The sequence below is a fragment of the Rhincodon typus genome, unplaced genomic scaffold (genome assembly GCF_021869965.1).
Source record: "Rhincodon typus isolate 14 unplaced genomic scaffold, sRhiTyp1.1 hic_rhity00002311, whole genome shotgun sequence".
NCBI lineage: Eukaryota > Metazoa > Chordata > Chondrichthyes > Orectolobiformes > Rhincodontidae > Rhincodon > Rhincodon typus.
In genome coordinates, this window is record NW_025967949.1 from 5,426 (window position 1) to 18,554 (window position 13,129).

Consider the following 13,129-nt stretch of genomic DNA (forward strand, 5'->3'; position numbering starts at 1 on the left):
CTGCACTCACCTATCACCATCCCACCTTCCTTCCCCAGCCTCACCCCTCCACTATTTATTTCAGAGCTCCCTTCCCTCTCCCCCATTTCTGAAGAAGGGTCCTGACCCGAAATGTTAGCTTTTCTGCTCCTTTGATGCTGCCTGGCCTGTTGTGTTCCTCCAGCTCCACACTGTGTTATCTCTGGCTCCAACATCGGCCGTTCTTACTATCTCCAACTAAATGGATCTTATTCTTTGTCTATTCTCACAAAATGTGTGTGACAACATGACACGGAAATAGTTTGGGCTTTGGAGAAATGGATGATCTGTCACTGAAATTGAAGTGGTTGCATGTAATACATAAACACATCCTAAGTTACACTTCTGTTTTATTGAATGCAGGATCTCTGATTACATGGATCTATCCACCACGGATGTTGTGGGGAAAAACTGCTATCACTTCATTCATGCTGAGGATGTTGAAGGAATCAGGCACAGTCACCTGGACTGTAAGTATCTTCAGTTTCTTGATATTTGGATATTTGTTGTGAGGTACTATTAAGAGTTATTATGAGGCATTAATAAGGATGCTAAAGGATCTTTCAATTTATCACTGCTAAGGGATTGCCTGTCATGGTGCTATTTAGATTAGGAACAAAGGCTTTTTTAAATCTAATCTGTGGAGGAAGAAAGATTTTAAAAATGTGCTCTAGATTCTGTTGTGTATTGAAAATTGGAATGTACAGTTTGTTCATTTGAAGCTACCATACATACATGTACCAGCAAAGGGAAACTGTTCGTCAGGAACAAAAACAGAGGTTCTTATTTAGATGTTTGTTTGTGTAGTTTTTGGCATCTCTAGCAGTTTCTGCACCAAGCATGTCACAGATGTACCACCAACCACCACCACCGCGTCCCCCCCCCCGCCCAAGACATTGAGCAGAACACAAGAAGGGAGGAAGAACTCTATTTTTAGTTATAGTCTAGTTATACCTTAATATCTTCTGCAACTCAAAATGGCACCAGAGTGTGGCAACGTATTACACTTTTCACTACATTTGTTAAATACAAGTGACAATAAATCATTCAATAAATTCAATACTGTTCAGGCCCTGTAACTTCACTGTGATGGCAGTGCTTTTTGTTGCTTTAAGGCCAATGTCACCACTAGGTGGAGCAACTTGCACACGTGTGGTGTGAAAATATTGCAGGCTACATCATGACAAAGAGACTGAGTGGCCTCAAAGTGTATTAACAGTTACTGAGTTGGAAAACTACAACTAACTTCGGTAAACCCTGAAAGGAGGGAAAGTTCTGTTCTAGAATAGTTACATTTTGTGGAAGTTGTGGCCTGTGAATGTGCAAATGTTTCTGAAAGAGGCAGACAAGAAAGAAAGTGTGGGTAGGTAACTGGGAGCAGACAGGTCGTAGCACTTGGATGGGTAGCGGGGAGGGGACAGCTAGTGTAACAGCAAGCTGATTTCAGACTGGGATGGTGGAACACTGAACTGAGCCTCCAGCAAGCTCAAGGCAGGGCAGTGAGTTGACATCAGCTGAAATGCGCACACATCTAACATAACAGGTGAAACCTACTTCCTGTGCTCATATGCATCACTGACATCAGGATCACTGAGTGCCAACAACTTCCTGTACCAATGTGGTGTCAGGACATGCACCTGGAATGTGGGTGTCACTGCTTGGCTTAGCAGTTGCTGCCCATCCCTAGTTGCCCCTTGAGATGGTAGTGATGAGCTGCCTTCTTGAACTGTGGCTGTCCATGTGGTATAGGGACACCTACAGTGCTGTTAGGGAGGGAGTTCCAGGATTTTGACCCAGCAATATATCCCCAAGTCAGGATGGAGAGTGGCTCAGAGAGGAACTTGCACAAAGTGCTGTTCCATGTATCTGCTGACCTTGTCATAGAGTCATAAGGCACGGAAACAGACCCTTTGGTCCAACTTGTCCATGCCAAGTCTCCCAAACTAAACTATTCCCACATGTCTGCATTTGGCCCATATCCACAGTGACATTTGAAGTGTGGCTGTTGTTGTAACATGAAAAACGCAGAAGGTAATGAATTCCAATATGCATAAAGTGCTGGAGAAACTCAGCCCTCTTGATGATAGAGGTTGAGGGTTTGGAAGGTACCATTGGAGAAGTCTGGATGGGCTGCTTCAGCTTTCTGTTGATGGCACATATTGCTGCTACTGAACATCCATGGTGGAGAGAGTGAATGTTGAAAGTGCTGGATATGGTGCTGATCAAGTAAGATGCTTCATCCTGGATGGTGTAAAGACTCCAGTATGGCTGAAGTTGCGCTCATTCAGGGAAGTGAAGAGTATTCCATCACATTCCTCCTTGTGGTTTGCAGATGGTGGACATGTTTTAGAATGTCTAATTCATTGCTGTACCTGTCTTGGAAGTGTTGGGGACAGTGTTGAGAGTGCTTTACTTTCAGTTTAAAACAGTAGAAAAAGCTTTATTCTGTGCTGTCTCGGGTCACGTGTAGGCCAGACCAGGTAAGGATGATAGACTTCATTCCCTAAAGGACATTAGTGAACCCAACATGATGGGTTCTTACAAAAATCAATGATAGTTGTCATGGTTACCATTACTGAGACTAGCTTCTAATTACAGATGTATTAATTGAATTTAAAATTCCCAGCTGTTGTGATGGGATTTGAACCCACATCGCCAGACCATTAGCCTGGGGCCTTTGGGTTCCTAGTCCATCATCATTCCCCACATTTGATTTTTGATTTGATTTAAGTTAGCAGAGAGAGGAATTGGTGCCCAGGAAAAAGATTTACAAGGGAAGAGGGTGAGAGGGAAATGGCAACCAATTATTAGGAGCTGTTATTATTGTATAATTGTGTAAAATGCTGCCAGGAACAGAGTTTCTTTTAAGTCTCTGTTTGTCACACATAACTCCCACAAGGAATAAAGATATATCCATCACAATTTATCTTAACTGCAATCAATAGCACTCACTGAAGTGGGGAACTTCGGCAAGATTCGAGACTTAAATCTGTTTTGTTGTTGCAGTATTAAAATGGAGCGTTTGCTGAATTGAATTTAAAGCTTTTTATTTCTGCGCTGTCACAGTTCAACCCATCAATCACTGAATCCCACTGCTAGAGCCAAGCAGGAGAGACTCCTTGATGGTGAAGTGAAGCAGAGAGAAAGAGGGAGGGAGACAGCGACGAGGAGAATGACAGAGAAAGTGTGTGTGAGAGAATTGAACCACAGATGTGAATGTGTGCCAGGATGAAGGGCAGATAAATAAAAACAAAGAATGACTGGGGAAATAAGTTGAAAGCTAATGTATCAAAAGTGTTCCTCCAGCCCGATGCCACTGATTCCACTCCACCCAGTGCTTAGTGTCATTGTATCTCTACTGGTACTAATCCAACTCCCTCACATTGTCACTCAAGAACACCCCTCTCTCATTCAGCACCCTGTGATACTGACCATACCTCAACTGATATTAACCCAGCTCCCCGAGTCACACAGTAACCTCCCTCTCTTCCCCAGCATCCTGTATTACTGATTGTATTACCACTGATATTAATCCAGCTCGCTCACACTGTCATTCAGTAACCCCTCTCACCCAGTACCCTGTGTTACTGATTGCATCCCTACCGATGTTAATCCAGCATTGGAGAAGGCAATGGCCTACTGGTATTATCGCTGGACAGTTAATCCAGAGACCCAGATAGTGTTCTGGTGACCTGGGTTCGAATCCTGCCACAGCAGATGGTGGAATTTGAATTCAGTAAATATCTGGAATTAAGAGTCTAATGATGACCATGAATCCATTGCCGATTGTTGCGGGGGGAAAAACCCATCTCGTTCACTGGTGTCCAGGAACTGCAATCCTTACCTGTTCTGGCCTACATGTGACTCCAGACTCAAAGCAATGTGGTTGACTCATAACTGCCCTCTGGGCAATTAGGATGGGCAATAAATGCTGGCCTAGGCAGCAACGCCCTCATCCTGTGAATGAATAAAGGAAAAACAAGCTCCCCCCATGGTCGCTTAGTAAGCTCTTTTCCCCCAGTACCGTGTACTGACTGTATCCCTACCAATATTAATCCAGCCTTCCCTCTGCATCAGGCCCCCCCCCCAACCTCTCTATGCCATTAACAGTCCCTCACTCTTCTTCCTCCAGTGTTAAACAAGGGGCAGGTGGTCACCAAGTACTATCGCTGGATGCAAAAGAACGGAGGTTACATGTGGGTGCAGTCCAGTGCAACCATCTCCATCAACGTCAAGAATGGAAATGAGAAGAACATCATCTGGGTCAACCACGTGCTGAGGTGAGCCTAACCCTATTGCCTGCACCTGTGCCAATGTAACACAATCGGTAGGCAGAATTGGGAATCAAGATCTGAGTATCGCCAAGTCTGCCCCCACCCTCGGTATGAAGGAGGAAAGAGGAAATCATGATATTTATCCCTGTACCCACATGCCCAAAAACACATTATCCGGTCATGTACCTCATTGCTGTTTATGGGATCTTGCTGTGCATGAACAGCTCCTGCCCATTTCCCTTATTACAACACTTCCAAAGCACTTCATTGGCTTTGACACTCTTTTTGATGGTCCTGAAGTGTTAAGGAGTTGCAACCCTTGCTTATCTTAGTGATGGCTGGGACACTGTGACCAGATACAGCCTACCCCTCCCTCACATTCCCTTCCTTTCTCTAACCACAACCTGCCCACTCCCTCTCCACAGCCAGATTCTCCTGGGTGAACCTAAGGTGGGTCAAATTCCTGAAACTCATTCCCTAATAGTCCTGTGGGTGTCCCTTTCCAAATTAGAGTCAGTCATAGACTCATACAGCACCAAATCAGTCCCTTCAGCCCAACTTGTCCATGCCGACCAGGTTTCCTAAACTGAACTAGTCCCTTCTGCCTGCATTTGGCCCATACCCCTCTAAATTATTCCTATCCATGCACCTGTCAAAATGTCTTTTAAATGTTGTAATTGTACCCGCCTCCCCCACTTCCTCTGGCAGCTCATTCCACTTACGAACCACCCTCTGTGTGAAAAAGTTGCCGCTCAGTCCCTTTTAAATCTTTCCCCTCTCACCTTAAACCTATGCCGTCTAGTTTTGGACTCCCCACCCTGGGGAAAAGACTTGGCTATTCACCTAATATATGTCCCTCATGATTTTATAAACCTCTATAACGTCACCCCTCAGCCTCCTACGCTCCAGGGAAAATGTCCCAGCCTGTCCAGCCCCTCCTTATAACTCAGCTCTTCCAGTCCCAGTAACTTCCTTGTAAATCTTCTTTGCAGCTATTTTTTTGCACGGCAGTGGTTCCAGAAGGCAGCTCACCCCACCACCTTTGCAAGGGTAACTAAGGAGAGTCATAAATGCTGGCCTAGTTAGCAAGCTCCTACCCCGGAAGGAATATTTCTTTAAAAAAGAGGCAGAGAGAGAAACTCCCATCAAGGGCCCATTTGGGATCAATTTTGCACTTCTGCCAGACAATAGGAGCTAGTTCTGGGACTGAATGTTATTTATAAAGTCACTTGCCGCTCTTCATGATGTAGCCTTTGCCCAAGTAAGTACCCAATCTAGCTCCCTCTTCTTACTGAATTCAAATTCCACCATCTGTCATGGTGGGATTCAAACCTGGGTCCCTAGAACATTATCTGGGTCTTTGGATGAACAGTTCAGTGGTAATAGGCCATCGCCTTCCCTTCTAGCTCCCTCTTGTCTAATACAGATTCTGTGCATCCAACGCCACTGTTCAGAGGCTCACTGCTCACTGCTCACTGAGTGGGAGCAGGTAAATTTCTGACCTGCCCTTCTGGTTAGTGTGGCTGTCATGATGCCACTGAATCCCATGGGGCAGAGTGTATGTATCTCAATGGTGTTAAGGAAGCTTGATTCACTTGGTAGCCCTCACACCATCTGGGCTAGGCGAACAGGAGAAGGGAACCATTCAGCCCATGTCACGCCATTTGGTTAGAATGCCATTGAACTGGACCTGGACTCCATTTACCCAAGTCTGTTCCTCCTTACTAACTAATATGTTACCAAAATTGAAAATCTCACTTTATATCTTTATCTTGAATTCTGTCAAATTCTATCAAATTGAATAGACTCAATAACTGAGCCTATTCTGGGGTAGAGGAATCCAAGTTTCACCACCTCTGATTAAAGAAATTCCTCCTTGTCTCAGTCCCAAATGGCTTGCCTTTTAATCAAAGACTATGTTCCTGATGTTTGTAGAATCCCAGCCTGGGGGAGCATGCTATCTACATCCACTCTGTCATGCTTTGTAAGAATTCTGTGTGCTTCAATGAAATCATCCCTCATTCTTTGAAATTTGGGAGAAAACACCTCAATATCTTTCCCATACAATAACCCTACCATTCCAGGGATTAATTTAGTGAATCTCTATTGCACCCCTTCCATGGCACATACAGTAATTTTTTTATTTTACACTACCCACTAAAAATCAGTGTTTTAATACTGCTTATTTAAGGTTTGTTTGCTGTCATATTTACAGTCCCGGTATTAATTCATAACCTAGCTCTGGCCCTGGCTTTTTCCTCCTAGAGTTACTTCACATTCCCATTATCCTTGCTTTCCCCTCCCCCACCTCAATAGCTTCTCACCCCGGCTTTGCTTCCCTCTGTCTTTGCTGCCTCCTGCCTTGGCCTTGTCTCGCTGCTTGCCAGCCTCCCACCCCTTATCTTCTGGCCTTGCTTCTTCTCACTCGTGTCTCACTCTGCCCTTTTCTCACTCTTACTTTCAGATGTTTGCTTCTCCTAGCTGTGGTTCTCAACTCTCACTGAAAGGCTTCCACTGGTGGCAGGAGCTGTTTGCCCTGACCAACTTCTGCCACTAGATGGTGTTCGGTCAACCAAAAAAAAAGGCAACTGTATTTCTTTAAAATACTGTATTGTACATAGAATATACTATATTGTATTTCTTTTATATTTATTGATTTTTATTTTGCAAGTTATTTCAGCTAAGAATGCACAGTGTTGTACATGTGTAGAACAGTATTTCAACTTGTCCAATTTTTTTCCTCGGAAAATTATACAAAGGTACCTAACCCAGACTTTAACACCAATTCCTACGGGAACCGATGACTCACTTAAAGTCATTTAAAACAAAATTGCTCACTCGGGCTTAAAGTTCTTGTTTCAAAGTGATAGTTTGAAATGGCACAGTACAAAACAGAAACAGCCTCCACTTTCAGCACTCTCATTACACTTTGTGAAGCTAATTACACTATTTTCCACATCTTATTGCTTCTTAAAGAAATAAATCTAGAGAGAATAGAATACTTTGAGGGACTTCACAGGGTAGGTGTAGAGAGGCTGTTTTTCCATTGTGAGAAAGTCTTGGACCAGAGGGTAAATCTCAGGGAAAGAAGTCACCCATTTAAAACAGATGACGAGGAATTTCTTCTTTCAGAGGGTAGTGAATCTGGAATTCTTTGCAGAGGGCTGTCAAGGCTGGGTCATTAAGTATTTTCAAGGCTTAGATAGCCATATTTTTAATTAGTAAGGGAATCAAGGATACAGTAAGAAAGTGGAATTAAGGATTATCAGATCAGCCATTATCACATTGAATGGTGGAGCAGACTTATGGGCTGAATGGCCTCCATCTGCTCCCACATATTATAGTCTTAAATTACAACATGCCCTGAATCTTTCGTCTGCTCCACAGAAGTCCGAAAAAGAATGTCATTGCTGCAATAATATTTAGTAATCCCTACACTGCAAATAATTAGCTGTGACTAATTTAACATAAAACCATTAGTTGCTGTGATTATACTTTAATTGCAAGCTTTAATTACAGCAACTAATTAACATGCAGCCTAACAGAAGGAGCCATATTCCCTCATTATATTTAGTTCATACCTTCTTGACATGGATTGCAAGGAAAAGACTCTGTGTTCATCCTGAACTCTTGGTTTCTCTGATGCTAAGAGATAGTGTCGTTTTTCTCCCAATCCTCTTCAGACTCTGCATGTTTTCGCTCTTGGTATTGTAACTTAGCAACTTGTTTTCAATTGTTGAAAATTGACCATGTCTAAAACATTTCATGATAACACCTCCTGCCACTGACAATTGAGATGTTGATGTCTGCTAGTCAGTGGTCCCACCACTTGAGGCACAGTTCTTCAGGTAGCATTCTTCTCACAACCATCCCTGGCTATTTCCATATGTGTTGTGGTCAGCTGTCAAGTCTATACCACCACCCTACCCCCCCCCCCCCCCCCCCCCCCCCCCCCTGCCGAACCCCTCCACTCTTGGTTTTGGCAACGAAGCTTTTTTCCTACTAGATTTGGAACATGGGAATTTGAGGAGGCCATTTGGCCCAACCTGACAGTCAAAGACCTAGATGTTGGCTGATTTGTATCTTAAATTGATCTACCTGCCTTGGCATTTTGAAAAATTCAATCACTGAACGCAAACATTACTGGCTGGGCCAGCATTTATTACCCATGCCTAAATGCTCATGAGGTAGTGATGGAGAGCTACTTTGTGGAACTGCTGCAGTCCATCCGGCTCCATATCCTTTCATACCCTCACCCTGTCAATCTGATGTGAAAAAGTCATGGAGTTTAAAAAAAGACATTCTGTTCATGATGTCAATGATCTAATCAGTTCCATTCCTCGCTGTATTCCCCCGAATCCTTTAAGTTTATTTCTGTCATGTACATCTGATTGCCTTTTAAAATGAATTATCATCTTACCCCACCCCTGTCATATGCAGAACATTCTGAATTTTTCCTAAACTTCTCTGCAGAATGCCCTGGATCTGATTTTAATGTGATATTTCTTTGTTCTAAACTCCCCGAACTGCAGAATAAAGGTTTCTCAAATAAAAGCAGAATACTGTGGATGCTAGAAATCTGAAACAAACACAATAATCTGGCAAAACTCAGCAGGTCTGTAGAGAGAGAAAAACAGCCAACGTTTGGAGTCTGATTGTTCTGAAGAAAAGTCATATCAAATACCAGACCTGCTGACTTTCTCTAGAATGCTGTGTTTGTTTGAAAAAGTTCCTATTTACTCATGCTGACAATGTTGTCCAAAACTCTGAAAAACTACAAAGTCTCCCTCTAACACCTTCTACTTTGGATGTTTCTCTTTGTGGTAGTCTTTCATGCATGATTCATGTCACTATTTTCTCTTTACTAAATCCATTTGTAGCAAGCCAGAGCACCGAGATACCCCAATGGACATCTCCCAGCTTCCGTTGTCGGCCATTAAAACTTCCAAGCAACTGGAGTTGTCGGATTCGGAATCTGATTCCCGGGAACACTTAGGTAAAAACAAACTGCCTGATGCTGTCCATCACTAATAGAATGTGAATGGTTTATTAATTTCCTCTTGGAAAGGAAATCTGCTGTCTTTACCTGGGTCTGGTCTGTACAACAACAGCCCACAACAATGTGATTCTGAACTACTTCTGAGAGGAGGTGGAGTAGTGCGAATGTAGAAATACTAAAAATACAGAACTCCTGGTTAATGTTTTCATAACAAGGACTCAAATCCCACCATGGCAGAAGGTGCAATCTGAATATATAAACAGAAAGAGTATCCACTGTATGGCTTTAATATAAATTGATGAGTGTTTCACTGTATGGTACATTGCTAGTGAAAGTTATGTACAGAAATCTGATCTAACCTCAAGTGGATCAATGCATCCAGTTCCAGGCCCTGCAACTCAGAAAGGATAGATTGATCTTGGAAAGGGCGATTGCAGTTTACTTTTTCTTTCATGGCATGTGGGTGTTGCCAGCATTTATTGCCCAACCCTAATTGCCCTTGAACTAAGTAACTGCTCAGCTACTGCAGAGGGAAGTTAAGAGTGGAATTTAAACTTAATTAATAAATCTGGTGTTGAAAGCTTGTCTCTGTGATGGTGACCATGACAACGACCATTGATTGTTGTAAAACCCATCTGGTTCACTAATGTTGTTCAGGGAAGGAATTTGCCACATGTGACTCCAGATCCACAGTCAATCACATGACTCTTAACTGCTGTCTGGAAGGGATGATGATGGAATAGTGGTAATCCAGAGGCGCTAAGCTAATATTCTGGGGAAATGGGTTTGAATTGCACCATGGCAGATGGTGGAATTTGAACATTTTTTTAAAAATCTAGAGTTAAAAAGCTAGCCTAATGCCAACTGTGTAACCATTCTCAATGATCATTAAAAATAATTTGGTTTCACTAATGCCGTCCTTATCTGGTCTGGCCTACATGTGATTCCAGACCCACAGCGAGATGGCTGACTTTTAACTACTCTCTGAAGTGGCTGAGCAAGACACTTGATTCAGGGGCAACTAAGAGTGGACAATAAATGCTGTCCCAGACGCAATGCCCACATAACATAAGCAATTTTTTTTTAAAAATGGCAGTTCATCAGCTTTTTTTTTAATCCTTTTAGTGGGATGTGGGTGTCAATGGCCAGGCCAGTATTTGTTGCCCACCCCTAACTGCCCTTGAACTGAGTGACTTGCTTGGATTATTTCAGAAGCTGGTTAAGAGTTGGCCACGTTGTTATGGGTCAGAAGTCACATGTATGCCAGAAAGGACATAGAAAATGGATCAGTTACATCCACTGTCACACTATAGAATTGATGGCCTTTGCACTGCCAGTCAAGAGCTTAAGTAGGGAGCGTCAGCAGAGAGAATAAAGATAAAATATGAATTAATAGTATAAAAACAAAATACTGCAGATGCTGGAGATCTGAAATGAAATCAGAAAGTGCTGGAGAAACTCCGGTCTGGAAACCTGTGAAGAGAGAAATAGAGTTAATATTTTGAGTCTAATACACATCTACGTCTTTGGGTCTCCTGAGGAACTGCACTGATCAAACAATGAAGTAGAAACCTGAAGCATGAGTAGACCACTCACCCATTTCAGCCTGATCCACCATTCAACATGAACCTGCCGATCAACAAAACTCAGTCCCTTGATTCTGCTTTTACTCCTATGCACTTTGACCCCTTTAGCCCTAAGAACTACATCTATCACCTTCTTGAAAACATTCAACATTTTGGCCTCTACAACTTTGTGGTGGAGAATTCCACAAGCTCACCAGGTGAAGACATTTCTCCTTAGATGGCCTACCCAGTATCCTTAGACTGTGACTCCTGCTTCTGGACTCCTTGGTCATCAGGAACATCCTTCCTGTGTTTAGCCCTGTCTAGACTTGTTAGAATTTTACAGATTTCTGTGAGATCGCCACCTTAATCTTCCAAACTCCATTGAATGTTAGTCCTCATCGGCAGATTTCCTTCCCTGTAGGAAATTGGTTTCTTGGTGCCACATTAATGTTGCTCACATGTTGATCTCCCTCCTTTAATTTCTTCTGTTTCACTGTAGAAAGGGACAATCCAAAAGACACTGGGAAGCGAAGCAATTACGAGAAGAGGACAGAGCCCCGCTCAGAAGGCTGGAAACGATCAGCAAGCCAGTCGGAGGAAGAGTTGACTTCGGCCAAGGATGACAGCGACACCAGCCAGCCCGACGACTCGGACAGCGAGGGGCCAAGCACCGGGAGGAGGAGCTTCGTCCTGTCCAAGGTCAAACGCATGAAGGTCGAGGGGGACAGTGAGGTGCGGCCAGCAGCCCGCGAGTCCCGGAGCTCCCTCCCCAGTGGCGGTGACGGGGACACAGATAGCTCGGAGGATGAGAGTGCCAGCTTAGCCAGTAAGCCCCAGTATCTAAAGAGGAAGAAGAGGCCTCGGGAGAGCTCGGCCTCCAGGGCCAGGTCGTCAGACTCACCGAGCCCAGGCGCCTCCGACTTTGGCGGTGGAGGGGGTGGAGGTCGGACCCCGTCCAAACCCGCACCCGACCGTATCTCCCCTCTGAAAATCAAGACCGAGGCCACTCAGCCTGTCAACTTCGACAACAACAGCGCCATCTGGAACTTTCCACCCAACCGCGAGGTCATGAGGAGTGAGCTGCCTTACCGCCTGGCGACCTCGGAGCACTTTCATCCAGTGCCAGCTCTTCACGTTGCCATCCCAGATTCTGTGCTGACCCCCCCAGGGGGCGCCGACGCCAGTGGTGGGCAGAAGACTCCGTTCAGCAGCCCCACCTCGCCACCCCCCGCTGCCCGGTCAGTCCTGGCGGCAGGAGGAGGGACGGGAGGGTCATCGGATGCCCTGTCACCTCCTCTGTCAGGCTCCCCCCGTGAGGACAAGGCCCAGGCAGTGGCCTACGCACACGAGCTGGAGATGGTGCACCAACGGCGGCTGCACGCGGTGCTGCCATTGGTGACCCCTCACCCTGTGAGCGGAGCTGGCCCTTCCTCTTCCCCCTCCTCCTCCATCGTCGTCGGTGGTGGCAGCGGCGGCCCCCCACCTCAGGGCCTCTACACCACCAGCACCATCCGCTATGCGCCAGCCGATGTCGCCTTGGCCATGCAGGGCAACCTGCTGCCTGCTGCTGCCGCCATCAACTTTGTGGACCTCAACGCCTCTGCCTTTGGCGGTGCCGGTGGCAGCACCGCTGATTCAAAAGCCCAAGTGGAGATGATCTACCACCATGTTCAGCGGCTAAACATGGCGGGGCCCTTCGCCAGCCCCGTCGGTGCAGCTGGCTTGACCCAGGTGCCAGCGGGAAGCGTCTTCACGACGGCCGAGGCCCTGCTGTCCACCCTTCCCTTCCCCATGAACACGGGCAGTATCCATGCCCCCCAGACTCTGGAACGCAAGGAAGATTGACCTCTTTTGACTCTGCACCCTTGGGCGGCTTCTCTTGAGTGTGAGAAAGGGACAATCTCCTAAATCTTTGAAAAAAACTAGGTTCAAAGTTGACCCCCACCACCCCTCCATTTTTTGTTTGTTCTGGAGATGATGGACCTCATTCTATTATTGTTTATCCCAATTATTTTAACTTCCTTTTTAACCAATCTCCTCAAATCCCATTGAGTAAAAGCACTTATTTTTCTTTTGGCTCTTGGCTCGAGAGAGGGAGAGTCCAATCGAAGATGGACAGAAGCCCAAGGCATCGCTGCTGACCAGATGGAGCGCCAATGGGTGCCATCGCTTCCATGACCCCTGGAGACCCAAGAAAGTTGGTCGGGGGGGGGGCACTCCTGTTGGATGGAGATTGGGATGGGGCAGGTGCGTCTTAGTCTGGGCCACAA

General features: G+C 45.2%; 1 protein-coding gene across 1 annotated transcript; it reads left to right on the plus strand.

The window, feature by feature from the left end:
- Positions 1 to 381: 381 nt before the first annotated feature.
- Positions 382 to 12,704, plus strand: LOC109910431 (neuronal PAS domain-containing protein 3-like; the record flags this gene model as incomplete). The annotated part of the gene is made up of 4 exons (XM_048593084.1): positions 382 to 488; positions 4,151 to 4,298; positions 9,173 to 9,288; positions 11,359 to 12,704. Coding segments are annotated over 4 exons (1,717 nt in total), but the record flags the coding sequence as incomplete, so codon positions are not given.
- Positions 12,705 to 13,129: the final 425 nt, after the last annotated feature.